This window comes from Xenopus tropicalis, chromosome 4 (assembly GCF_000004195.4).
Source record: "Xenopus tropicalis strain Nigerian chromosome 4, UCB_Xtro_10.0, whole genome shotgun sequence".
Taxonomy (NCBI): domain Eukaryota; kingdom Metazoa; phylum Chordata; class Amphibia; order Anura; family Pipidae; genus Xenopus; species Xenopus tropicalis.
In genome coordinates this window covers 35,625,923-35,653,905 of record NC_030680.2, presented here as the reverse complement: position 1 = coordinate 35,653,905, position 27,983 = coordinate 35,625,923, and the positions used below count along the sequence as shown (strand labels likewise).

The window sequence follows — 27,983 nt, the reverse complement described above, 5'->3', positions numbered from 1 at the left end:
TGTGAAAGAACCAGCAAAAGGGGAAGTGTAGATGAAACCACAGAGATAGGGGAGTGGCGTACACAAGACCACAAGCTCAGAAGACAAAAGAGTAGTGCATGAGTGTGCAGAAGTACGAGTGTAAGAGACTGCACTGATGAGGAGAGAGCAGAGGTGTGCAAGTCAAAGAGACTTCTCAGAAAGTCAAAGCGCTCATTACTAAAGGGGGTACAAAAGAAGCCAACTAAGTGCTCATAGGCACCAAAAGCGCTAACTAGATGGTTGGGGTGTGAAGGCATGAGAAGAGCGCACAGAGAGCAAAGAGACACTTACAAATAAAAAGCTAGAGAAAACTAAAACAACCAAAAGGTGAGACTGAGGTAAGTGCACCACTAAATAATTACAAATAAGTTGAGTAAGTCGTTTAGCAATAACCTAGTGGAGTTGTGGTTATTTCCTCAACTATCTCCAGAAGTGTCACTTTCTAATAGCAGTCATTGGTTTGGTGCGATCAGCCTGCGGCCATGCACCTCCCATGGAACTTCCCAGCAGCGAAAAGCTGGACTGCTGCCGGCCTGACATCTCTTATAATTAGAACTAGGAAATGTCTATTACATTGATTATTGGCCTACTGCCTGGGCAATATGGAGTTGGACAGTAGCAGAATAGATGCTAATTCTCTCATTGTACGTACTAACATTTCAAAATGCCTGAAAAGTTGCTACTTTGGATTTGCCTACTTTTGCACTGGGTGGGAACTATTTCATAAATGCAATGACCTTTCAACAAGTCCTACTTCCCCTTGGCTTCCTTTAATTTTACGCCATTTGGGCTGGCCCCTTGCTCAAGTTCAGCTCTTCCTTCTCTAAGTTTCTTATCTTTTTCCAATTATACAACTTTATTTATTCTGGTATTATCTTATACCTCTGCTTACCTATTGCTGCTGGAAATGTTTCAGTCTTCCTTGCCAAACTTAGTAGCTGTTTTTTGTTGTTGCAAGTGAGGGTTTTTGGTCTTGTCTATGAACTTGTTTGCCTTTAACTGCACTATAGTGATGAAAAGCAAGCTGACTCATTATCATTGTTATACAGATAAGTTATACATTATCCAGAAAGTTCGGAATTACTGGCCCTCTTCCATTTATTCCATTATAAACAAATAATTTTAATTTCAAAAATGATTTCCTTTTTCTCTGTAATAATAAAAATGAACCTTGTACTTAATATAATTGGAGGCAAAACAAGACTATTGGGTTTAATTAATGTTTAAATGATTTTCTTGTACCTTAGGTATTGAGATCCAAATTAAGTAAATACCCCCTATCTGGAAAACCACCCAAGCAATCTGGATAAGAGGTCCCATACCTGTACCTGTTCTCTAGTTAAAAAAACACCCCAGGTTCAGCCTATTAGAACCAACTTCATTATTTATTCATATTCTTCTGCACAGCTGCTTTGTTTATATACAATTAGAATGAATATTCCCCTGATTCTTAGCATTTTGGCATATTAAAATGACAGAGACTATATGTGTGCACTTCTGCTCATGTATTTAATGCCTTGTCTTAATGGAGTGGTTTTTCGGGTTTCTATAATTCACGTACTGATAAATATAGTCTGACAGCTTCAATAGAGTGTGTAGGGGAGAGATCATGTTCCTGTTCCTCCGGAAACTCAGCATCATCGCATGATCTGCAAACTGTTAGTGAAGGTAGCTGTCACACAGAGAGTTATTGGGCATCACCCAGTATGGGTGTGGTGATACCTCCCAAATAAGTATTAGTATCTATAAAGTATAGAAACCCTAACAATACTTTGCTTTAACACCAAGCACACGCTTTATAACTACAGGGCAAAATATTAAGCCAAAAAAACCTCAAAAACTTCTATTTGGTGTTGTTTTGGTATACACCGACAGAGAGACTCAACTCGCCTCCCTCCCTGCTACCAAGGGTTACCATCTGGCTTGGACTTGACCAACCCTTTAGGTTAATTACCAGCTAGGGTCAGGGCCGGAATTGGTAATGTAATTGCCAGTAAATTTTTAATACCCTAGAAATCCCTCCCTTCGCTGACCCTCTTCGTTGACAGATTACTCGTGCCCATTTCCCCACCCTCTCTGCCCATTTTCCCACCCGCTCTGCCTATTTCTCCACTTCATGTGATGCACCCATCTGGCCCCTGACCCAAAGGCTGGTATAATAGTAAATCCTACTACTACCTCTCTGCACAATATATTCTTTTGCAACATGTTCCTGCTTGTAAATCTGTCACATGCATACAGCAAAACTGCAGTCTGTGGCCTCAGAACAACCTGCCAAAATCCCTCCAGCAAAGCTCTGCCACACCTGTGGTTTGTGAGCTGCGACACTCAAACAGGTGAATCAGGAAGATACCTAAAAACAACTAGAGAGGATTAAAATGTTTATTTAAACATTAAAAATGCACTCATATGAAAGCAAATGAATAAAAGACTCATCAAAAATCTGAAAATCCCCTTCAGCCTCAACATGTTTCATGCTCAACAGCGCTTCTTCAGGAAGTCATGCAGAAGTGCACAGTGGATTCTCACACACCATATTCTGCCTATTCTGATCCTTTTCTTGGAGCTTGCCGACATGGAGCCTGCTGGGGCATGAGCATTTAAAACTTGGTTCGGGAGCAGGCTTGTTCCTGCAGGCTCCATGTAACCACAGTGAATAAAGAGGATCTGAACAGGCAGAAGATGGCATCTGTGAAATCCGCTGGGCACCTCTGCATGTGTTACAAGTAGGAACATGTTTGAAAGGCATAAACTGTGCAGAGAGGTAGTAGTAGGGTTTACTGTTATACCAGCCTTTGGGTTGGGGAAGCAGACGGGGGCATCAAATAAAGCAGGAAAATGGGTGGAGTGGGTGGAGAAATAGGCAGAGTATAATTGGGTCTGGCCTTATAAAGAGTTGGGGTTCAGAAGGGGGGTTTAATTTGCTTTTAATGAAAATGTTGTTTGGGTAGTGAACCTAAAAAAATACCTTTCTGCATAATGAAAGAAAATTCAATTGCAATAACTTTCTGATATACGTGCATGTTCTTGCTACTGAAAGTAATGTCTCTCCTCCTCTCGAAGACACTATGCCTTGCATGCTTCTGCGCAGCTCGGTTAATCAGTTGGCCTCTGCTATAATAGTCAGAGCCAGTCAGAGGGGAGAATAGCAAGAGACAGACATGGCTTTTAATTGCAATTATGTTTACATATAACTTTAAAATAATTAGAAATACATACTGAATGTTGTAGGTTTATAGTCCCCTCAATTATATACAAATTCTACCTTCTCGTTGTACTCTCTTTTGCCAATAGTGCTGATGATCTAAGGATGGCTGGAATCAAAACATCCAGTGGAGAATACATTGACTCCTCCTGGGAGCTCAAAATCTACGTAGAAGATATGGGGCCCGATGCGGATCCAGTAACATTCAGAGTGACAGGCGAAACTCATATTGGGGGTGTGATATTACAGGCAGTAGAAAAAATAGGTAAGCGGTAAATATAAACTCCCTCAAAGAAGGAACCTAGAATTCCTCTGCAGCCCTACTGTATAATCAGCATGTTCCAGGCCAGAATGTGGCTTGACACTTCCTTCTCTCCCTGTCACTGTCTGTGGCTTTTGGGCCAAAAATAACTAAGATCGAGGAAAGAGGAAGGCGATTCTGTCAGTGCCAGGAGACATGCAGCAAGGAGGAGACACAGAGACTGCTACTGGGACACAAAGCAGGGCACACACACAGTCAGCAACAATAATTAACTATAATTCTAAATAAAAAAAATCTAAGAATAGCTGGCTTGTAGGAAAACTCGTCCAAGGCTATGTTGGTAGAACACAGGCTACACAAAACCCTCATACTTGATAAAGAATCTCCCTAAAAGGAAACTTATTGGTGCAAGTATATAACCCACTCAAGCCTATGCTATGCCAGTAGAACACAGGATAGTGATCATGTCACCTCTGTGAACTTGATGGATCCCTGTCACTCTGTCCATGGGGCGGATTTCAACCTAATATTGCAAGCATGAGCATTGCACAGTGACATGCTGATTCCAGCCCTCTGCCTACAGGCACACCTACAGATTAGAAAGAAACCGGTTTCTCCATGGTGCAAAAACAGTGTTGTATGTGCCATTAGCCTGATAGTAAAGTTCATTTTATTGTAACTGCTATTTTTGGTCACTAGATGGCAGGGAATCCCTAGCTTCTATGAGGAGGTGGCCCACCAGCATTAATCAGAAAGAAGGTATTGCATAGGGAGGCATATATAAGAATTAGAAAAGTTACCCCAGACCTCATTAAATATTGTTTGGAGATGATTTATAAAGCTAAGGACCTTAGGGCACATGGTCAGCTACATACAATATGAAGGGTGATTTACGTAACACAAACCAATACATCTCAACAGCCATACAGTCAATACTCTGGTCTGTGCCAATAGGATGCTTACACCACCACACTGTTCTCCAGATTTATTTTCCATTACAGCCAGGTATCCCCAGGTTTTATACATACAGTATATCTACTTTCCTCCAAAAAGAGGACCCAACAGAAACACCTAGACTACTGCACTCCAGTACATATACCTGGGGGATGATTCACTTTTAAGTAAGTTAAGTATGATATAGAATGGCCAATTCTAACCAACTTTTCAACTGGTCTTCATTATTTATTTTTTATGTTTTTTTGAATTATGTGCCTTCTTCTTCTGACTCTCTCCAACTTTGGAAATGGGGGTTACTGACCCCAGAGCCAAAAGCTATTGCTCTGTGAGACTACAGTTTTATTGTTATTGTTACTTTTTATTACTTATTTTTCTATTCAGGTCCTCTTCTATTTATATATATATATATATAGCTGCTGAAATTCCAAACTGGACAGTTGCTGAACAAAACGCGAAATAATTAAAAAACCACAAATAATAAAAAAATGCAGACCAATTTCAAATTGTCTTAGAATATTACTCTCTACAACATACTAACTGTTAATTCAAAGGCAAACAACCCCTTTAAAGGAACTACCTGACATAAACTCTTCCGCAGCCCTCTACGTCAGGGAGACACTCATGCCAGTAGGAAGGTCCCTCCCCAACTAATAAACTCTGGCACAGGTGGCACGTCTGGCTGGGATGCCCAATTTCACATATTTCTGTACATAAAGAGAGACTTTCCATCAATAATACAGCATAATCTAAATAACTAGTGACACCAAGGGCCCATAAAGGTTCCCATTCATTCACATACAGTATATTTTATACTCATAGTATTTATACACAGTTATTTTTTCCTTTCAGGAATATCTCAGGACTGGTCAGACCATGCCATATGGTGGCAACAGAAGTGTCAGTGGCTGCTGAAAACCAGCTGGACTCTTGACAAATATGGTGTTCTGGCTGATGCCCGCCTCATCTTCACTTCTCAGCACAAGCCTGTCATCCTGTCTCTGCCTAACCAGCGCTCTCTGCGCATCAGGGTCTGCTTCTCTAGCACCACTTTCAGTGCATGTGCCGAAGTCTGCAAGGTTCTAGGTGCGTTCAACAGTTTATGTACTTCAGCAAATACAATGTATAGCTATTTATATGCCAGCAGTCATACATAAACTTGTGTTATTAATTATTTATAATTTATTTTATATGCTAAAATCCAGCTGCATAACAGTTCTTTTTCTGCACCATTTAAAATCCTAGCAGGGGAGGAGGGAATAAAACACTGTTACAAATTGTAACAACTTCTCCACAGATTACAGACAGTGTGCAGGAACTAAATAACCCACAATGTATTGCACAATGATGTTCCCTTCCTTATTGACATCACATGTACAGGGAACTGTGGGATTTGGAAGATGTAGGCTGAAGACAGGCTGAGGATAGTCAACCACTGTATCATCTCAAAGTAGTCAGCCAGATCAGCAGGAGAACAGGGGGCCAGGCTTAGCTGTTCCCTATTATTAACTCAAAAATTATGAAGAGGCTGCTTATTTTTTAACTGATATATATTGCAAAATTGCTTGAAATTATGTTTACTTTTCTAAAAGCTTAAGTTGTATTTGGGCAGAGTTCTCCTCTAAACTGGTATATGTATGAACAAGAATGTTGGCAAGTATGTAGTAACTCAGGGGTGGCCAATACGCCGATCACGGTCCACCAGTCGGTCTTCCATGGATTTCTGGTGGACCACGATGAAGCCAGGGATGCGGAAGTGCTGTGTCGCGCACGTAGGCATTCACACTCACTTCCGCATTCCCTGGTGGACTGTGGATGAAGAAAGTCTGGCCACCCCTGTAGTACCTAAACCAACCAAACTTAATCTGTTTTAAGACAGTAGGGATGGGGATAGAGTTATGGTGCAATTGTAGAGTGCTGTTTTCTTTGTGGAGGATTCCACATGGGATGCAGTGGGCTTGGACAAATGCAATACAACCAGAGAACTTGGAGGGGCCTGGTACTCTGCATATTGCATGTATGCCACAGAACATTTTATATGTTTCCCACTACCAGTGTCTTTTTGCATGCACTGAGTTTTCCATAACAATAGATACCTCAAAACAGTATCTTTCTCCTTCAGGTATTAGATACCCCGAAGAGCTTTCTTTCCTAAAGGCACCAGAAGATAAAGAGAAAAAGAAGAAAAAGAAAGATCCTGTCACTCAAGAGATATTTGACCTCACCTCCCTGCAGCCCTCTGATGGTAATGTTTAGTTACAGGGGTGTACAGGCCACAAAGGCCCGGGCCTAAGACGGCTGAAATTGAGGGCGGCATGCCACCCATCCACACTAGAATTTTTCCCGCATATGGAGCAAAGGGGAGAGGATGTGCAAAAACTTTAGAGCATCCTCTCCCTACTGCTCTGTATGAATTAAATGTCGGGGGCACACACAGAGGGTGGGGTATGTGGGTTGGTTGATGTGGGCAGGCAGCAAAAGGGGTGCCCTATTTAGAAATCCGGTCCTGGGGGTGTAAATAAAGGGACTTTGGAAGTGGTGGTTGCGAGGAACTTATAGAGCTGCATAAGCATAACAATATAGAACTGATCTGTAGTCTGAAGGAATGAATACAGAGTAACATAAAATATACCATTTTGGGTTTCATTTCTTTAACTGTTTTCACATCCCCCAACAGGCTCTGCAGTATTGTTGCAGCAGGGGGGGATCCCAGCTCATTTCCTTGCTAGCCCTGAGGCACAAGAAGGTTACCGAGCTCTATCAGTCTGTCAAACAGCCTTAACCCCAGAAGACATCCAGAAACGATATAAACCAATTACTGTGACTGACAAAACCTTAATCCATGGCAGGTATGGAACACTTTACAACCAATGTCACAACCACTTTTAAAGGCAACTAAATTTTGGTTTCAAGGGTAAAGACACATAGAGCTGCTAGTAGCAGCTGCTAAAATAGACAATGCTGATCATTTACTAATAATTGTCTTTGCGTGTGTTTAAGCAGAGGAAATTCTCAGTATTGTCTATAGCAGGGTATTTTCTGGTGTTTAGTAGTCATGAAAAAGTAGCTGCTACTAGTAGCTCCGTGTGTCTTCACCCTTAAACATACACCCACTTACCAATCAGGTTGGGAAAAAAAAGTAAACTTGGCCAGAAACCAGCTGGGCTTCTCCAATTGCATCTAGGCAAAACTGGTAAAGTTGGGAGAGTTAAGAGCATGTGGGGAAGTTGCTGGTGGTCCCTCTTTTCTTATTGTCACCCAGTTTCCCTCTTACTGTTCTTCTGCAGGTGGCTGAACTCCTCCAAATCTCTCATGCAGCAGGGGGTGCAGGAAGGAGACAGACTCTGGCTGCATTTCAAATATTACACTTTTCACGACTTGGACCCAAAGGTGAGACAGAGGTGTAGACGGCAAAGGTAGAAACTCAGGCCATTCTCCTTTGCTTGTTTCTGTTTATAGGTGTATCCAGGTACTCATGTGAATAAAATATCCAGTATGGCTCATATTTATATTATATAGTAAAAATAGTGATTTGACACCCTTATATTTGATACACAAGGAAAACAATATAATAATATTAACAATAACAATTATTATAGTAATATATAAAAAGTTGGTCTTAATTTTTATGTACTTCTTTCAAATTTAAAATATTTCATGCTATGTGCTTACCATGGTTACTAACACTAGGAACCAAAAAGCAGATTGCAAGGCTTTTGTTAACCTTTTTTTAAAACTTATTTAGGGCCCTCTTGTGCTCACTTTCCTTTCCTACATTCAAGCCACTGTCTGTTTTAAATTAAAAAGTTAAAAAAAATGAAGGAACAATAGAAAATGAAGACCAACTGCATATTATCTGTCTCAGAAGTTCAGGGTCAGATTTACTATTTTTGCAGCCTATGCAGCAGCAAATGTTAACCTGATTTAAACCTCTTTGGCCTTTCTTAAAGAAGAGGCCCTCCCACCTAGCAGAGAGGCCCCATTTTGTATATGTCTTTCTCTTCCAGGTGAACTTCCCAAACTCATTTTACATCAGCCCCTACCATCACATCAAATTGACATCTTTGGATTGCACCAGAAACACATATAAATGCTGATATCTGTTGCCTAATGCACTAAAAGAGATCCCTGTATGTGTATAACCAATAAAAGCACCTTCTAACCTTATATGTGCTTTTCAGCTGGATGTTGTCCGGATCAACCTTCTGTTTGAGCAGGCACGATGGGCAGTGCTACTAGAAGAGACTGAGTGCACAGAAGAGGAAATGATGGTGTTCGCTGCTCTACAGGTAACAAATCATGTAACATCTTGTACGACAAGTAGACTACAATACACAAAAGAAACAAAGGCTAATGGTTCACATACTAGGAGAGTGGTTGTTGGATTTTTTAAATGTGTGCCTTAGTTCATAGTGAGGGGTACATATATAGAAAAACATTGCTCATTCAGGACAGCAAATAACTGCTAACACCTAATCTCACCGTTTTTAATGGTCAGTTAGGGTGTATCTAGTAAAGCAAATAGGCATTTTCCTCAAATCTCTCTCTTACTGACCTTCAAGCTGGCCCCATAGTTGGGAAACCACCGCTTAAGGAGGATGCTAGAAGTTTCAGTTTAGAAATAGAGGGTGGGTTTAAGATTAACTATGCCTGCTCTGGAGTATAAGTGAATAATAAGAAAACATTTACTCTGACTTCAATATATCTTGCTTTGCATCAAAAAGTTTGGTCAGTTACCACAATATATTTCCATGTGTTTGCTCACAATCTCCAATCAAGATAGTAGCATGCAACGAGAACATGCCAACACTTATGAGCGCAGCCATACTGAATGTAATGTTTATTGTTGTTGTTGTTGTTATATTTATTGTTGCATATTATGCAAGGTTTGGACAAGGACATTTTACCAGAAAGCAATATGATTGGCTTCACTTTTTCATTTACTGTTTTTATTCTCTCTCCCCAGTATCATGTGAATAAATTGTCAGTGACCTCTAATCCAATGGATTTGCCACAGGACCCAGCGCTGCAGGATCTTGAAGAAGCATTGTCCAATCTGGAGGTTAAAATGGATGCAAATACTCCCAGTGAGGCCCTGGTGAGCAGCTTCCAAGTAACTGCCTGTGTGCATAATTCCTCCGGCAATTGAAATGACTGCCAAAATTCCACTAAATGGCTGCTGCTCAGCACATATACAGAGCTAGTTCTTTATAATATACATTTGTATTTTACAGGAAGGAATCCAGTTAGAACCCGGTCTACAAGAATACCTCCGAGTGTTTAGGTAACCTAATTCTCAAGGGAAATCGTGGTATGGTTGAGTTACTTTCAGTTGTTCTTATGATACTCTCTTTCCTTAGACCAAAGAAAATGACACTGAAAGGCTATAAACAGAACTGGGTGCTGCTGAAAGATACTAATTTGTCATGTTATAAGAGCAAAGAAGAGACCAGAGGGGAGCCACTGATCATGTTCGGTCTGAAGGGTGAGATCTGGTTTGAGGGCTGAACCCTCTAAGACTTATGGATTATGTGGTGAAAGAAACATATGAATACCCCTACAGCAGCATATGAAGTAATAAATAAGGATTTGTTTATCCAGCTGTGATATGGAATACTCAAGGAGAAATGTACTTTTATATTTAGCTGATAGATGTTTAGCTCAGTGATTTCAAATTTGCTACAGTATCTATTACACTTTTTATGATGTTGCACAAAGTCTATGGAGCTGCAGAGCAGTCAGGGGGTCACAAAATCCCTTTGAAGCCTGCAGCTGGCACTGGAGGATCTGCTGGAAAGCACTGTTATAGATTATGGTTTATGGCTTGATATGAACAGTGGCAGCAGCATGTCCTGATATAAGCAATGTCAGTAGCAGAGCTCGAAAATATGGCACCCAATTACTTGGCACAGCTGTAGTGTTGTGCGGGTTACCCTAAGGTCAGGAGGGTTATGGTTGAAATTTGTGTAATCATTGCAGGTTTGGGTTGGATGCGGGTGAGACTGGTGAAGTACACTGTTCTGCTCCTTAAGCTTCCCTGTCTTGGAACCTAAGATTGTGTAAAAGTAGTGTACAAAGCAAAAAGATGCAGGAAGGGGCTGGGTGTGGGTCCTACGATAGCAACATTTTGTGGGTTAGGGTTGGGTGCAGTTTAAGGTTTTGCAGGTTAGTGTAGAGTGCGGGTTTAGTATTTCCTGACCTGCACATCACTATCCAGCTTGTATTTAACTGTGAAGTAGCTATGAACATATATCACTTTGGGCTGCCCTTCCAGATACCAAAGGCATGTCTTGCACTCTTAAGGTGGTGCTTCTTTACATCTGTACACTAGTAAATAATATACCACTTTGGAGCCACCTTCCATACAAATTGCTACTTGTGGATAATGCCATATTGATTGCCTCATAGATATACACACATGCGTTTACACAACAAGGACAGTCTGTTGGCCACCAGTGCTGCTTTCCTATGTTGATGTGTAGTTACTTGTGTATATTAAATAACAGAAACTGAATAAAAGAGATGAAGCAAGTTGGAATGTGCCTACAAAAGTAGACAAAAACCCATTGTTTGTGATAAAAGCAAATTGCAGAATAAATATGAAAATTCAGTTAGTCAATCCTCAGTCACATTTCAATACCCCTTTGACTGTGTTTTGTATTGCAGGGTGTGAAGTAATACCAGAGGTCAACATATCCTCCCAAAAGTTCTGCATCAGGCTTCTAGTCCCAACCCCAGAAGGAATGAATGAGGTTTACCTGCGTTGTGATGATGTAAGTGTATTGGTCACCTCTGATTTCTCTAAAACACTGTGACTGTTGGAATGCATTCATGTAGTTTGTAACCTCCTATATACAGGATAGTGCTTAGGGCTCCACTGAGTTAACTTTTCTTGTAGGAGCAACAGTATGCCCGCTGGATGGCTGGTTGTCGCTTAGCAGCTAAAGGGCGCACGATGGGTGATGCATCCTATGAGGGTGAAGTGCAGAGTGTCCTGTCATTCTTAAACCTACAAAAATCCACCACCACCCAATCGAACACCACAGCCTCAGACTCCATCAATGTTCATGCCTTAGTGTCTCCACGATTCCAAAAGAAACTAAAACCCAAGCAGGTAATCACTTTGGTGGAATTTAGCACCAGTGAATAATAATTAAATGGAGTCATGTTCAGTGAGATTTTTTTTTAACAGTTGACGCCGCGTATCTTGGAAGCGTATCAGAACATAGCACAACTGTCTCTCATAGATGCCAAACAGCGGTTTATTCAAGCCTGGCAGTCCCTGCCTGACTTTGGGGTCTCATACTTTCTTGTAAGGTCAGTAGCCCATCTACTTTCTTCATCTTATAATTTTGAAACTAAATGTATATAATATATATTGTGTTGAGATTGGATCTCAGTTTCATGTTGACCTCTGCAAATTATTTTCCATTCAACAACTTTTCCTTTCTGTGGTTGTCGACTTTCCTTTTTTTTTTTTGCACACTGGGAAGGTTTAAGGGTTCTCGCCGGGATGAGATTCTGGGAATTGCCAGTAACCGCCTGATTCGCATTGATCTCAGTGTTGGAGACATAGTGAAAACCTGGATGTACAGCAATATGAAACAGTGGAATGTCAACTGGGATATACGACAGGTGGGACTGGGAATGCACCAATGTGATGGGAGAAGCAGGTTGAATTAGGGCCAAGTAAAGGGGGTGGGCTGAATAAGCACAGGTAAAACAGAAGAGGGGAAAAATAGTAAACTGGCGAGGTGATTTTGTGAAGAGAAAATAAAGCACTATAGATATTTGGAAACTAACAATCTCAATCCTTTCTTTCCAGGTTTCCATTGAATTCACAGAGCACATAAATGTGGCTTTTACTTGTGTCTCTGCTCCTTGCAAAGTTGTACATGAGTATATTGGGGGCTACATCTTCATGTCAACACGGGGCAAAGATGGAGGGTCTAAAACTCTAAACGAAGAGCTGTTCCATAAGCTGACTGGTGGGCATGAGGCCCTTTGAATTTCTGCACCATATAGTTCATGTAATATATGGTTTCTATTATCACATTTTTTTCTGTAAATGGCCTTGTAATTCTCCCAGGCTATGCAACACACTGTTTCAGCCAATATTTCCACGTCACACTGGTGTGTGGGTCAACAGTAGCCATTTTTTTTTTCCACATGGGTAATTTTTTCAATAAGTTCAACAGTAAGAAAACTTTACAAACCCTTCACACCCTCATACACTGCATATCAAACATGTAGAGGCAGCACTAATATGGTTCTATATGTACAATCAATGAGCTTCAACCTATTGGTGTTTCTGAGGCACAACCATTGATTTTGCAGAATATAGCGATCTTGAAAGATTACAGATCTGAGCCCCAATAACCCTTAAATCTGCCAGTAAAGGTAATTTATATGTGCAAATTAAATAGTTCATTTTAGATGGATTAATATACCTTTTACATTATGTACAGATTACTAGAGTATGTAATCTTTATGGATCAATCTAAAGGACTTTTGTTTTATGTAAACTGTTGTTTTCACAAAATATATATCTATGCACAAAAACTGCCATATACAATGTGAGTTTATGTGTTTGTTTATACATATATCCAACAAGGCTACCACCAGCACTGCAGGACTCACAGGAAGCACTTTCCTATCAAAATGTTACACTAAATGAAAATACTCCCCAGTGAGGCCATGGAGCAGCTTCCATGTCAATGCCTGTGCCAATAATTACTCTTGGCAATTAATAATACTGCCTCAATATTATTGTGTATTTGTTACTGCACAGCCTATAAACACACAGACTTTATCACAAATGGTTGTATTTTACAAGAAGAAATCAATATATGGCCAGGACATCTCATAGTGTTCTCATGCAAAATCACAGTATTGTTTGTGTAATGCTAACATCTTCCTAAGACCAAACGGCTATAAATAGGACTATAAATGATATATCTGTATTATACATATACATGGTATCTTGTTTAATTAAAGAACCAATACATCTATCCAGCGGCCACTTCTTTAGGTTTCTTTGTCTCTTGAATATTCAAGTGGAATCATTTGTCCTATGAGAGAATGAAACATAATGTCACTTTTGTACACTAGTGCTGAAGATATGTATAGGAACATAAATCTGTAATATTCTTAGGGACCACCAGGTGTTTCTATATGAATGCTATAGCCGATTTTCATGAAAACAAATGTATTCTTTTATTCTAGTAAAGAGTTTAGCATTGAGAATATTGCTTTATTTTGTTTTAAATATCTTTCTGCTTACATGGAACTTTAAAGAAGTATACAACACTAAGGACCTTTACTCTGACCTTAATTGATTTAATTTTTACTGTATCTCAAGCTCCTAAACTGTCAAATATGTTCTCTAACCGACTGTGGGGGGCTGCTCCCCTTCAAAGCAGTAGATGGCAGTCCAGGCTGAACGCAAATTGCACAGCACTTAGGGGACCAAAGTGATCACAATTTATATATTTATATCTGTAAAGGGAGACCTTACCTAATGCTGAAATCTAAAGTTTGATAACAATCTAAAAGGGAGATACTATTAATAAAATTAACAATATAAAAAAGTCAGGGTAAGAAAGAATTCATGAAGCTCTAAAATATGTTAAGGGGAGAGGAACGGCATATACTGAAGGAAAATGTCAGCCCCCCATTTTACTAACAAAACATTTGTACTTAGAGTCATCTGTATCTAATATAAATTTCATAGTTTTTCCATTAATTTGTAATTAATAAGTCCTTCTTAATCATTGTGAATATTGTTTATTTAAGTTCTTCTGATGGTTGCCGGTGTCAGCACCCAACTCTAGCATCCATTATTTTATTGCCTAAGATTTGAAATTCCCAGGATCTTTGACCTCTTTGCCCAATTCATAATTATGTGTAATTTAAACACATTCCCCAGCAGATGTAAAGGTTCCCAGCGACTTAAAGTAAACTCAGCCAAAGCAGGAGAAAGAATAGCAGGAGAGAGAATTGCAGGATAGGCAAAATGATGGCCAAGTCAGAAGCTGCTCAGCAACAAATGGGCAGTGCTACCTTACGATGTCTGCATGCTTGCTTGTCTGCCGTTTATATTTGCCCTAAATTTCTGGTCTAAGCACCATGCAGAACTGTCTCCTGCTTGAGATATGTTGCATCTACCTGCTGAAGAAAGTGTTTGTATTGCACTAACTTGCAGGGAAACTCCACCCAAAAACTGTTAGGCATAATGAAAAAAAATAAAATTCTAAGCAACTTTCCCACACACATTAATTACACATTTTCAGTAGTTTTAAAATTATTTGCAAACATAATTGCTACTGAAAACCATGTCTGTCTGGCTGTTTATCTTTTCTGCTCTGCTGGTTCTGACAGTGTATCAGGAGCCAACTGATTTATAGACAAGGAAAATAACTGGCTTCTGCTATTTTTCAAGATACAGATCCAGAGGACAGAAAAGGAATAAACAGATACTGTTTTCCATAGCAATTACAGTTACACATAACTTGACAACCACAAGAAATCTGTAATTAATGTATAATGTTTAAAATTACATTTCCTTTCATTATGTTTTTGCCTAGACATCCCCCTTTAAACACAAAGCAGGGTACTTGGGAGTTTAAAGAAATTATGTGTATAACATTCTCTGCAATAGCAGACAGCTGGGGAAATTCAGGTTCTGGGCAACAAAATCATACTTGCTATGGTCACTGACCCAAGCAACCATGGCATTCTTAAAAAGCAAAATATGCCTTACATTTTAATAGGGTCAAACAGTTACACAGCAGAGGGGAGAGCTAGGTGGTGTAGATTGAGCCCGGAAAGGTTGACATGTAGACCAAGAGGCCCGGTGTTTGTAGGGTGTCTGGACAACTAGTATTGCTGTGGGTGCCCTGTTCTGCTTGTAGCTGATCCAAAGGGAATTGAAAAATCCAAACTAAAGTTACTTCTCTTCCTTCCTGACTCCAAACAAATGATAGTAGAACCAGGATAAGTACTGGCAATGAGGTTTGGAGTGTGCGATTTCTTTAAAATAAATATTAATGGAAGTAGCCTTGTTATTTCTTGCTTGCCAATGATGCATCCAACCTTTTGTTGACATTATCAAATATATCTGCCAGTACAAAACATCAAATTAACAGCCCTCATCGTAATGGGTTGGTTTGTCGCCATTGTGGATAGTGCAAATCCCTGCAGGTAAAACTCTTTTACTAAATTAACACTTTAGGCAATTGATTTAACTTGTACCTCTTTTACCTGATAATGGAAAATTATCTTTTGCTATTTTGTCGCCACAACAAAATGCCATTCTGTCATTGCCTGTAAAAATCCCTTTTAAGACCTTACTTTTAATATTAGGGAATGCTCTTGCTGTTTTCCATATCTGTATATTCTCTGCAGCCAGCCCAATTTAACTACATGTTACTGCAAAAATTGGTTTATTAACCAGACATCTTTGAAGTCATACAGGACCCTTGCTTGGGATAAGGTAAAGGCAAGAAAAGACTCAAAAGATGATTTTGTGTTCCGACATGCATGGTGTTGACTGTTGGGACTGGGGCTGTTGCAAAGGTGCGTGACACTGTAATTGATAGGTAATTGGATTTGATATAGAACACAATAAACACTTTCTGAATTTGGAACCCCCCATCTTTTTTTCTAAAATGGCTGCACCATAGGCAGGTACTTCTGTTGCTTACCCCTAGTTCTGGCCCTGGTAAAGGTGCAGGCTTCCAGTTGGACAGTCAAGTGACGTATTATTTTACTTGCCTAAATGGACATATTAACTTTCATAAAGTGAAAATATTTATAGTGGAATCAGGGTGCTGTGTTCAAAAAATACAATTCAGTAAGACAGGGAAATATTAGTTTAACCTAATAACTAATTTCATAAACTTCTTTCTCTCAATCTAGAAAGATCCATTTTTGAAAATAAATGGGCAGAAGTATGAAATACTATGTGAAAACTGGTGCACTTAAATATACCTTCAGTTCCCTCTCCACAGCAGCCACATTAGCTGTTCAATGCCGCTGATGATGCATTTACCAGAATGCAACAGGCGCAACCATGCATATGTGCATGCTCCCATCCCTGAGCACTGAGATTATATTGGAGGGGAGTATTTTCATAAGAAGTAAATCCTGTGAGCTGGAAAAAATGAAGGCACTTTCCAATTTGTGTCACTTTAAACAGTGTGGGGAGTTACCTTTAATGTTACTCTCAGATGGTAACAACAAGTTCAACCCTTCCAAGTGAACCCAGCACACATACTGACCTATCTATACACTCACATACAGACCCACACTGACCTATCTATCCACTCACATACAGACCCATACTGAACTATCTATACACTCACATACAGACCCACACTGACCTATCTATCCACTCACATACAAACCCATACTGACCTATCTATCCACTCACATACAGACCCATACTGACCTATCTATCCACTCACATACAGACCCATACTGACCTATCTATCCACTCACATACAGACCCATACTGACCTATCTATCCACTCACATACAGACCCATACTGACCTATCTATCCACTCACATACAGACCCATACTGACCCATCTATCCACTCACATACAGACCCATACTGACCCATCTATCCACTCACATACAGACCCATACTGACCTATCTATTCACTCAGATACAGACCCATACTGACCTATCTGTACACTCACATACAGACCCATACTGACCTATCTATCCACTCACATACAGACCCATACTGACCTATCTATCCACTCACATACAGACCCATACTGACCTATCTATCCACTCACATACAGACCCATACTGACCTATCTATCCACTCACATACAGACCCACACTGACCTATCTATCCACTCACATACAGACCCATACTGACCTATCTATCCACTCACATACAGACCCATACTGACCTATCTATCCACTCACATACAGATCCATACTGACCTATCTATCCATTCACATACAGACCCATACTGACCTATCTATCCACTCACATACAGACCCATACTGACCTATCTATCCACTCACATACAGACCCATACTGACCTATCTATCCACTCACATACAGACCCATACTGACCTATCTATCCACTCACATACAGACCCACACTGACCTATATATCCACTCACATACAGACCCACACTGACCTATCATCCACTCACAGACCCATACTGACCTATCTATACGATCACAGACCCATACTGACCTATCTATACACTCACAGACCTATACTGATCTATCTATACACTCACAGACCCATACTGACCTATCTATACACTCACAGACCCATACTGACCTATCTATACACTCACATATATAAACCATATATACCAACATTAAGGGGTATATTTATCATGCTGTGTAAAACATCACCAGTGATGTTGGTCATAGCATCCAATCAGATTCTTTGCTTTGGTTTTCTAACTGTTGAAATCTAATAGCTGATTGGTTGCCCTGAGCAACATCACCAGTAATGCTTCACTCCACTTTTTACACAGCAAGATATATATACCCCTAAAGGTGGCCATACATGCACCGATAATATCGTACGAAACCTCGTTTTGTACGATATTCGGTGCGTGTATGGTATGTCGGCGAGTTGACCGATATCGCAGGAAGCTGCTGATATCGGCCAACTCGCCGATCGGACCAGTTGGAAAATTTTGATCGGGCGCCATAGAAGGCGCCTGATCAAAATCTCCCTTCAGCGCTGAATCGGCAGAAGGAGGTAGAAATCCTATTGTTTCTACCTCCTTACCTGCCGATTCAGCCCTGAATGGTGTGTGGCACATCTGACGATGTTTCGTGCGACCGATGGTCGCACGAAACATCGTCAGATCGCCACGTGTATGGCCAGCTTAAGACTAACTGTAGATTAGTATCACAATAGCCTTGGATACTATGCATATTCAAGAACTCATGCAGGCCCCTTTTATAGGCATTAACAGAATCTGCCATTACCACATCACTAGGAAGGGCATTCCACAACCTCACTGCCCTCACCGTGAAAAACCACCTACGCTGCTTCAAATGAAACATTTGTTCCTCTTATCTAAAGGGGTGACCTCTGGTGTGCTGATACTTTTTATGAAAAATGATTTTGGATTAATTTTCTTGTTGATCTGCCATACACGCACCAAATATCGTACAATACTATCGGTGCGTGTATGGTCAGATTAACACTTTGATTCAGCCATAAAGGTTTTGCTTTGCGATGCCTTTCCCTGTTACAAGGGGAATATACTGACCTGAATGTTTGTTAAGCAACATTTTAAAGATATTCCATTCTCTGTTTTTAACGTTGTAAAAAAAAAAGCCTGTCCCAGTTGATACATTGCAGAGATGCCCTTATACTGGCAAAGTCTGCACGTCTAAAATTAAGCGTTTTAGTTAATCCCATATAGAGCTGTCTCTGCAACATTATCTCAAAGGAGACCATGTTATGATCACTATTCCCTAAATGCTCACCCACACAAATGTTAGAGATGAGTTCAGTATTATTAGATACCGCTAGGTCTAAAAAAGAAACTGCCTGAAATAAAAAGTTGTCAATTAGCATATTTACAAACCTACTAGCTTTTTCTGACATAACTACAGTACTCACACTCTCCTACTTCATCACCTGTTTCTGTCGATCATCAGACAAGCTCTAAAAATGGGCAATATTGCCCTGTTCCAGAGTTGGTTTTACTATGCTTAACAAGGGCTCAAAATGCATTCCTTATGCAAGTCCTGGCAGCTGGGAGTTGGGTTATGGCTTTCCTCTAGAGTGGAATATATACAAAGCATGATGAGCATCTGCATTAGTAGATGATAAGGTTGAAAAACATTCGATTATCTGGAAAAATATATATATTCGCTCTCAGTTGAGTCTGTTATGATATATTAAAATGCTGATATGGTTTGGTCCAAGGTTGCACAGTGCTTAATTATTTTTTTTTTATAAATGTTTACAAAAAAGTTAAACAAAGAGATATAAAAAAAATGTTGTTTATTTTAACATAACATGCCAAGCAGGGACATTCTTACGTGTTTCATGCTAACAGGAGTATTTAATCATTTTAAAAAAACTGGGGATGGGGTGAGGCAAAGTTGTCAAAGAAGCTGATCAGTTACCAACTTGGCCACCAATGCACTGGGCCAAATTGGTTGATCTAACATGAACATGCTCAGATGGGCCTACGTAAACCTGGTGGTAGTGGACTACCTTAACACACTGATGTGGTCCTGATCTGATGGATTTTCAAACCAGCCAAATAGATATCTTGATAATTTCATGAGGACCTGTCCCAGGCCCAATGCAGCATTAATAGTAACTCTGTTACAAACCTATATTTTAATGGGAAAAGACAGCAAAGGTGACATAAAGTTGTTACAAAATGAGTCTGTGTGACCAGGGAACTCCAAGAGCTGCCTCTAAGTATTTCCAGTAAGTAGCTGTCAAGCCACTTAGTTTTTGGTCAGATTTGCAAAAAAACTTACTTTGAGGTCGAAGCTGCAGGGCTCGCAGGAAATATTTTGGGAGAAGCAGACCATCTGCATTCCCTGGTGTGAGAAGGACACGGTTTGAAGACCAAAAGAAAAGAAGTCCATCTAAGCAGAGAAAATGGGAGTTAAAGTGTGCATTTGCGTGTGTGGTGGAGGAGATGGAAGAAATTTAAAGCAGAATGACTCATTTACTAATACAGAAGCAACCAATCAGACAGACAGATCCAATCTAATTGCTGCTAGTTGCTAATGCACATCCAGTGATGCAATTTAGCATGCATGCTAATGAATCAGCCGCAAGAATCTCACCTGCCACAGCTTTTGGAAGGTCTATGAATATGGCCACTTCACAGTCCCTGCGCATTCCTATGTAAATGCATGTAGAATTGAATTAGAACTGAAGCACCCAAATCAAAACTCCAGAAAATGCAGACAAGGCATATGACATATAATATTTATGTTAAGGCTAATGTCCCACGACTTTGAAAAACCAAAGCAATGTGACAACTCTCTGGTGGAAAGGCCTACGCAAGGCTTTTGTTCTTCAAAGTTGTGCAAAGTTGCCTGCAGGAGCAAACTTTTGTGCAACATCGAAAATCTGAAGCGATGCGTTGGCCATTCCACCGGCAATTCCTTTTGTTGCTGGTTGAAAGGAGAGATTAGTCCCTTATGAGACTAATTTGCAATTGGGCTTCAATTTTTATTTTCTGTGGTTTTGTAGTTATTTAGCTTTATGTTTAGCAGCTTTTAAGTAGGGATGCACTGAATCCGCCATTTTCGGAAAGGTTTCAGCGAATACCGAACCAAATCCAAATTTACATATGTAAATTAGAATACGGCAGGGTTAAAAAGTGCCACGCGCAGAGCGTGCAGCAAAAAATTTTCAACTTCCGTGTTTATGTGAAAAAAAGTCACATGATTTTAAGGTTTTCCGAATCCTGCTGAAAAAGGCTGAATGTGATTGTTCTACTCTTTGTCCATCCACCTGGGCTGTATTCAGAGATGAGTATAAAATAACTATGTAGTATAAAGACTAAGTGCTATGCCATACAAGGAGCATGCCTGTGGATCGCCATCATTTGTTTTCTCTACAGCAGAATGAGAAGTATAACATGTAATTTAGGACCCTCGATTGCTGCCTGGAAACATATCTGCTTATTATTTATACAATTAAACCCGTACCAAAAATGGACTGACTATTTCTGTAAACTATATAATATTGACATTTAAACACACTATACTTCAATATTACACAATATTAAAACAAATATATTTATTTAACAAATAAATGTATTTATTTTATATTGAAGTATAGGGTGTCTAAATGTTGACATTATATAGTTTTGAGAAATAAAGTCAGTCCATTTTTGATACAGGTTTAAAGGTTATAGCTTTAACCTGACAGTTTAATTCAGTAACTATTACAGGTTACAGTGGGTTTACACCTGTGAAAATTATATTACTTATACAACACAATATATTAATTCTTGCCTCATAGATGATTTTAAGTTGTAAATCATCTTCAATTATCCATAGTAATTATTTAAAGTGATATGTCCCTGGTTTTATGTTGACCTAATTCTAAAAGTTATTGCTTGACTTTTTGATACCATTATTGCCCCTGAGAGGAGCAAACAATGTTGTGTACCACGGGTGATTTGGAAGATTCTGCTTGTTCACTGTTACAAATCTTCCCTACATGCTCCACTGCTAATAAAGGTCCCCTGTTATAGGTAGAAGGAACTCACCACTGATACACTCTTGTCCTTCACCTGGGAGCTCAGTGCAGAGGTGGATATGAGTACGATTCATCCGAGAAAGGCCGCGCTGTTGGATTGAAGGCCAGTGACGGAAGTAGGTACCATGAATGGCTTGATTGGGAAGCTCTTCCCCAAGTGGTGTCAGTTCAACTTCCACCTGAAAGTCATTATAATATCATGTAGTATCAGAGTAGGAGTGATAACAAATATTTAAAGCAGCAGTTGGCAAACAAGATTTTGAGCTGTATTAAAAGGGGCATAGATTCACGGGAGAAGGGTGTTATTCTTCCCCTTTACAGAGCGCTGGTAAGGCCCCATCTAGAATATGCTTTGCAGTTTTGGTCTCCAGTGCTCAAATGGGACATTATTGTGTTATAGAGGGTACAGAGAAGGGCAACTAAGCTGGTAAAGGGTATGGAAAGCCTCAGTTATGAAGAAAGACTGGCCAAGTTGGGTCTGTTTACACTAGAGAAGAGGCGCTTAAGAGGTGACATGATAACTATGTATAAATATATAAGGAGATCATATAACAATCTCTCTAATGTTTTATTTACAAGTAGGTCCTTCCAACTGACACAAGGGCACCCACTCTGTTTAGAAGAAAGGAGGTTCCGTTTAAATTTTCGGAAAAGATTTTTTACTGTGAGAGCTGTGAAGTTGTGGAATTCCCTCCTTGAACTAGTCGTACTGGCTGATACATTAGAGAGCTTCAAGAAGGGGTTGGATTGGAGGGTTATGGGTGATAGTTCTTAGTACAAATTGATCCAGGGACTGGCCCGATTGCCATCTTGGAGTCAGGAAGGAATTTTAGGGATACAAATGAAAGTCCTCCACTTCTAGTATAAAATATTGGGTTAGAAAGCCATTTTGGTGCAGCAGAAGAGCCTTTTAGGCTCTGTACATAAATAGGAGGTGAATGTAGTGTATTGGGCTGTCACCAGAAATACAAGATAGCTTTGTGTAGCACAAGATGTTTTTGCTGGTGTGGCAAAATTCTGTTAACCATATCTTCATGTTGTGGTCAGTGGGAAGTACCACTTCCAAAAATTCAGAAAGTCTTGTCTTTTGAAAAGGGAATGTAAGCTACCTGTTGCTAATTACATGGCAATTTTGACTGCCAAAAAATTCACAAGAAGTCCTGTCATGTTGTGGCCAAAACAAGCTGATGGGACATAATTTAACAAGCAACTCCAACAGCACAAGATATAGTTAATACATAGAACTCCATAATAGGATTTCTGAAGTACAAGTATAATTCATCTCCGAGGCTATTTTGGCCTTCTTTAATTGCATTTTAAGGAAATAAAACAGCATGTTTATAAGTAGGATTTGCTTACCAAGAAACTTAAGCCATCTGTGTGTCCATGTGGCTGTCAATCAACCACTGCTGGGAACATTTTTAAGGTGGCAATAAGATGTGTATGTGTAGCAGAGAGGACTTGGAAATTGTATTTATAAACAAACAGCCCTGTGAGCCTTATTTAATTTAGAAGTGATACCCAGTGCACTCTGATGTAAATATAGTGAAGTAAAAACTCAAAAGCACAATTATGTCATTCTATGTTTCATAGTTTTGCACATACTCCAGTCTGAAATTCAAAATAAGCCCTGGCATATACAGAGGTCCAAACAGTGTCCCACCAGCCCACTAAATAGTGACTCTGTGGTATCTTTCAGCCCATCTGACATTTGGCAGAATCCACAAATTGCCAGTCTGTTAAATAATACCTGTAAGGAGTGGCCTTGATTGGCTCGAATTTCCAGGGCACCATCAGCATAAGAATAGCGTAATGTAAAGCGCTGTTTGTCATTGCAGCTTACCACACGTTCAATGTCAACCTGGGAAAAGGTGCGAAACTGAGGTAGAAGGAGAAGAGAGGAGACAGGGACAAAGCCATCTGAGGAAGGGTGCCGGAAGATATACAGCGAGAGAGACAAGAGGGGAGAGAGACAGTGGACAGAAAAAGTGGAAAAAAGTGGATAATGAATGGCAGAAAGGCAGCTCCTGTTCATATAATTAAGAAAACAATTATTCAGATGACCAAAAATCATTGCTTGTTCATCATTTTTTTCTGTGTACAGCATTAATCTGCTCCCATAAGTACAGAACCAGTGGGTAGACTAAGGCTTAAGCCACACTGAGACAAAACCAAAGCACCCATCTTAGCCCACTCTGCATTAACAGAGTGCAGACACATGGATCAGTACAGAAAATCCACTCTGTGTGTACACAGACCAAAAAGCAGCCTAGGGTGGCCAGAGCCTTATATCAACATTTGCCACATAGTCAAATGCATAAAATCCAACTCTTATCAAATGCAGTTTAAAACTCCAGGGAGTTTGTACCTTAATTCACACAAGAATTCACACAATTCACACAAGGCTGTACCTCGTTGCAGTTTCTCCACAAGCAGAGAGAAGCCAATTTGCCCCCCATCATTCTCCTGTGTCTCTGCACTGACAAGCACGCTGTCAGTCAAACAGATGTCAGCATGAAAATGCATAGTTTTGCTTTTTTAAATGATATCCACTCTGCGTGTCTGCACATAGGCCAATGCAGAAGGGAGTAGGGAGCAGGGAGTACATCGGCTCCTCTCCGCCTGCATTTTCTCTGCTGAGACACAGCCTTGTGTAACATTAGCGTAAGTCTAACAGCACATGGGACTACTGGATAATAAAGGTCAATCATTTCCCTATTTTGGTTGAAGGGCAGCATTTTGCTTTAGGCTCACAGAGTAACTATTGTGTGAGAATGCAAAAGCCATTTTTTATTGTGTCAAAAGTCATGAAGCTAAAGAGATACTTACAATTCTAAATAATTATACCAGTGTCATCACCAAGACTTGATACCCAGAGATGGGCCTAAATTCCCATGGATAGCTGCAGTTGCTTAAAGTTAGCTACAGAAACTCTTTCAGACCATGGTCTGCATGGATGCCCTAAACCGACCATCAGCAGGTAGATGCATACTGTAGGACTGTGCTCTCCAACTTCTGTGGTACCGAGGGCCATCATTTTTCTAGCCTACATGGTGGAGGGATGATAATGGAAACCAGTTTTGACCACTCCCCTTTTTTAAACTGCACCCACTTCAAACCACACCCATGTTATCACAAGACCTTTTAAGACCATACCCACACTTATGGTGGTAGTGAAGCAAAAAGCCAAATGGTTGGTGATCACTGAAGGTATATCACCCTTCATTCTATGTAAAATAATTATATTATGTCATATTAAGACACACCCTTAAATCCATATGACTCCTCTTCCCCTGTGGACAGCACAGCAACCCCCAGAATACATTTACACCCCTTAGGGACCATATAATTACTATTTACAGCTAACAAACCCCTGCCAGGTTTACCTCCCACAGGCAGCATAGGGCAGGCAGAGTATGGCACACACAGGCAGCGTAGGGCAGGCAGAGTATGGCACACACAGGCAGCGTAGGGCAGGCAGAGTATGGCACACACAGGCAGCGTAGGGCAGGCAGAGTATGGCACACACAGGCAGCATAGGGCAGGCAGATTTCTGCCTTTGTGTGCCATACTCTCCCTGCCCTAAAATACTAAATCCATATGCCTCCTCTTCCTCTGTGGATAGCACAGCAACCCCCAGCATACAATTACACTTGCCTGCCTGCGTGTGCTATACTCTCCCTGTCTACCCTGCCTGCCTGAGCCCTACTCTACCTGCCCTATATTGCCTGTGTGTGCAGTACTCTGCCTGCCCTATGCTTTCTGTGTGTGCCATACTTTGCCTGCCCTATGCTACCTGTTTGCGTCATACTCTGCCTGTGTGTGCCATACTCTGCCTGCCCTGTACTGTCTGTGTGTGCCATACTCTGCCTGCCCTGTGCTGTTGTGTGTGCCATACAGCACATACAGTGACACAATGCTGCTCCTACAGTCTGTCTGAGATGTGAAAAGGTGAAAAGGTAAACAATGTGGGGGTAAGCCCCACATTGTTTACCTTTTCACCTTTTCACAGTCTGAGCCTGAGTTGTGACCAATGCAGGGGATTACAGCCTGAATCTGTGGTGTGAACAATGCAGGGGCCGGTCAATCTCAGTACTGCTCCAATTAAAGCTTACTCAAAGTTAAACAGTCACAGCAGCCAGACAGGTGGAGGGCCACACAGAGGGGGACCAGCTGGACAGCACTGCTGTAGGATATATATTTATATACATAATTACCTGTTCCCATGGGAAGTCCTAGATTAACAGCGCCATGTCTCAATGCGTATGACAGACATTTTGATAAATGCACATCTGGGTCCTGAAAAATGTGTCCATTACTATCAAGATAGTCTAAATGAGTTTTTTTTTTAATTATTAAAATGTACCAGTTTTGTCACATTTCAAATTTTCTCACCTGCTTTTTCCCATGAGAACCTCTTCTTCTACTGCTAGGGTTTGATCTGTCCATCCTAAAAGTCTACTAAGAGAAATAGACACGGCTGTGGTTACTGATGTCAGGCTTTTGCAGGATATCTATTGGTGGGATAAAGTTGCAGGTTGGAGATTACTAATGCACTGTATATACCAAAGATATGTAGTGGTTTCTAACCAACATAATATGTGCAATTCACAACACTTTTCCCCTGAGGGCAGCATTCTGCTTGATACTAAAAGCAGCCCTGGAACTAAAGATATGGTAGCACTGAAAATTGGATGGAGCCCTATCAGTTTTTTCACAGACACAAAGTGCTACCAGTGGTGAATTTGTATGGGTTATTGGGCTTTTGCACTCATCTCCTACTTAAAACTGCTGCTCTGCAGGCCCACTATGTCCAAGGAACCACTGAATCCCCACTGCTTGCACCCTGCCAAAGATATCTCTGGAAGGAGTGAGGGCCAGTCAGTGGGCCAATCCTGTAGACTATGGCAACCTAAACTATGGAATAGTGGGGTCATATTGGTCAGTTTTGAATGAAATGGGGCTGGTTAAGAATTTAACATAAATGGAAAGGTTAGAGAGTATGTGTGATCCCTTGTAAAAAACATAGGTGCAGATGTACCCAAATAGGCAAGGAAAATTATTCCATTATTGCATGCATTAAAGGGTACCTGTCACCCACATATAAAAATGTACAATAAAATACCTGTTACCTGTCAGGCATAGAGGCAGGGCAGGCAATATATGATTGATAGCTCAGATTTTTAATTACAATTACTTTAATTTTCCATTCAGCACTTCCCAGACAGATATCTCCTCCATGGCAAAAGCATAAGATTTTGGGGGGATACAAAGCTTTGCCTTAATAACATTGTTCACAAAATGGCACCGGCCTGCTGGCTGTGACTGTAAATTCCAATACTGAAGCAGAAAAAAATTAAATAATTTATAGTGTAAGTAAGGTTTATTTTGCTCAACTAACATGATAGAAAAGGATTTCGAATTATTAGGGTGACAGGTCCTCTTTAATGGAAATATACATGAAGCAGTTCTGTTTACTGCATGTTACACAAACACCTCCCCCCCCCAAACACGTAGTATGCAGCAAGCAAATCGAAAATAAGTTTAATTGCATGCATTTTCTATTGTCTTCATTTCAATAAGAAACCCTACACCATTTTCCTATGAACATTTTCTCAATGTGTCAGAGAAGTCAACTGACCACAGAACAATGTTATTCCACTGCAGATATCGGGACAGTTATGAGCTGAGCTAGCACAAGCCCCAGGGTGCTTTAAATCCCACACAAACACCACCAGACATTTTACCTCAACTCTATGTTGTACTTCCGGGGAAGCTGTGCAGTGCAGTGCATGCTGGGAAATGTAGTTTCCATTACAGAGTTCCACGTTCCCATCCTCCTCCCGCTAGCTAGGGGCTGGAGTCTGTCAGACTGGCTGCTGGCTGAGTCACAGGGTGGGAGGGTGTGGGACACCGAGGAGTCGTAGCAGTGACCGCGGTGTGACAGGCCGTGCCCTGCCATTGGAATGCCTTAGCTAAGCACAATGTTACGGTCCCATCGCTCCCAGGGGCCAAAGGGGGAGGGAAGGGAAGGACAACGTGCCGGTATTGCACTGTACGTGTATCTTACCCAGCAGCGTTTGCATTCCTCATGGAAATCCAACTGTTCCTAATTCACACTGCCCAGGGCTATCCCTGCTCTTCACTCAGCCCCTAGAAATGGCCCCGGCTTTCTCTGTCAGTCCCTAGAAATGGCCCCGGCTTTCACTGTCAGCCCCTAGAAATGGCCCCGGCTTTCTCTGTCAGTCCCTAGAAATGGCCCCGGCTTTCACTGTCAGCCCCTAGAAATGGCCCCGG

The 27,983-nt window shown here is 40.7% G+C and overlaps 2 protein-coding genes across 9 annotated transcripts; one reads left to right on the top strand and one right to left on the bottom strand.

Annotated features, from left to right (window-relative positions):
• Positions 1–77: 77 nt before the first annotated feature.
• fermt3 (fermitin family member 3) lies at positions 78–13,755 on the top strand. Of its 3 annotated transcripts, none has more exons than XM_012960824.3 (15): positions 78–348; positions 3,316–3,491; positions 5,295–5,528; positions 6,565–6,687; positions 7,120–7,291; positions 7,730–7,832; positions 8,624–8,731; positions 9,409–9,540; positions 9,677–9,726; positions 9,803–9,927; positions 11,109–11,215; positions 11,341–11,556; positions 11,635–11,759; positions 11,936–12,077; positions 12,268–13,755. In XM_012960824.3, the coding sequence occupies exons 2-15, from the start codon at positions 3,332–3,334 to the stop codon at positions 12,448–12,450; spliced, it is 1,980 nt and encodes a 659-aa protein (XP_012816278.1). In that variant the 5' UTR covers positions 78–348; positions 3,316–3,331; the 3' UTR covers positions 12,451–13,755.
• trpt1 (tRNA phosphotransferase 1) lies at positions 13,020–27,879 on the bottom strand. 6 transcript variants are annotated; one of them, XM_004913645.4, is made up of 8 exons: positions 27,757–27,879; positions 26,082–26,144; positions 25,904–25,985; positions 23,437–23,606; positions 21,697–21,865; positions 20,258–20,314; positions 19,943–20,053; positions 13,020–13,513 (listed from the first exon to the last, which is right to left on the bottom strand). In XM_004913645.4, the coding sequence occupies exons 2-8, from the start codon at positions 26,133–26,135 to the stop codon at positions 13,470–13,472; spliced, it is 687 nt and encodes a 228-aa protein (XP_004913702.2). In that variant the 5' UTR covers positions 26,136–26,144; positions 27,757–27,879; the 3' UTR covers positions 13,020–13,469. The 6 variants fall into 6 exon arrangements, with proteins under 6 accessions (XP_004913702.2, XP_031756509.1, XP_012817805.1 ...); XM_031900649.1 differs by lacking the exon at positions 27,757–27,879 and adding an exon at positions 27,434–27,712 and having other exon boundaries at positions 23,530–23,606; positions 26,082–26,200; XM_012962351.3 differs by lacking the exon at positions 27,757–27,879 and adding an exon at positions 27,434–27,706 and having other exon boundaries at positions 26,082–26,200.
• Between the last annotated feature and the right edge of the window lie 104 nt (positions 27,880–27,983).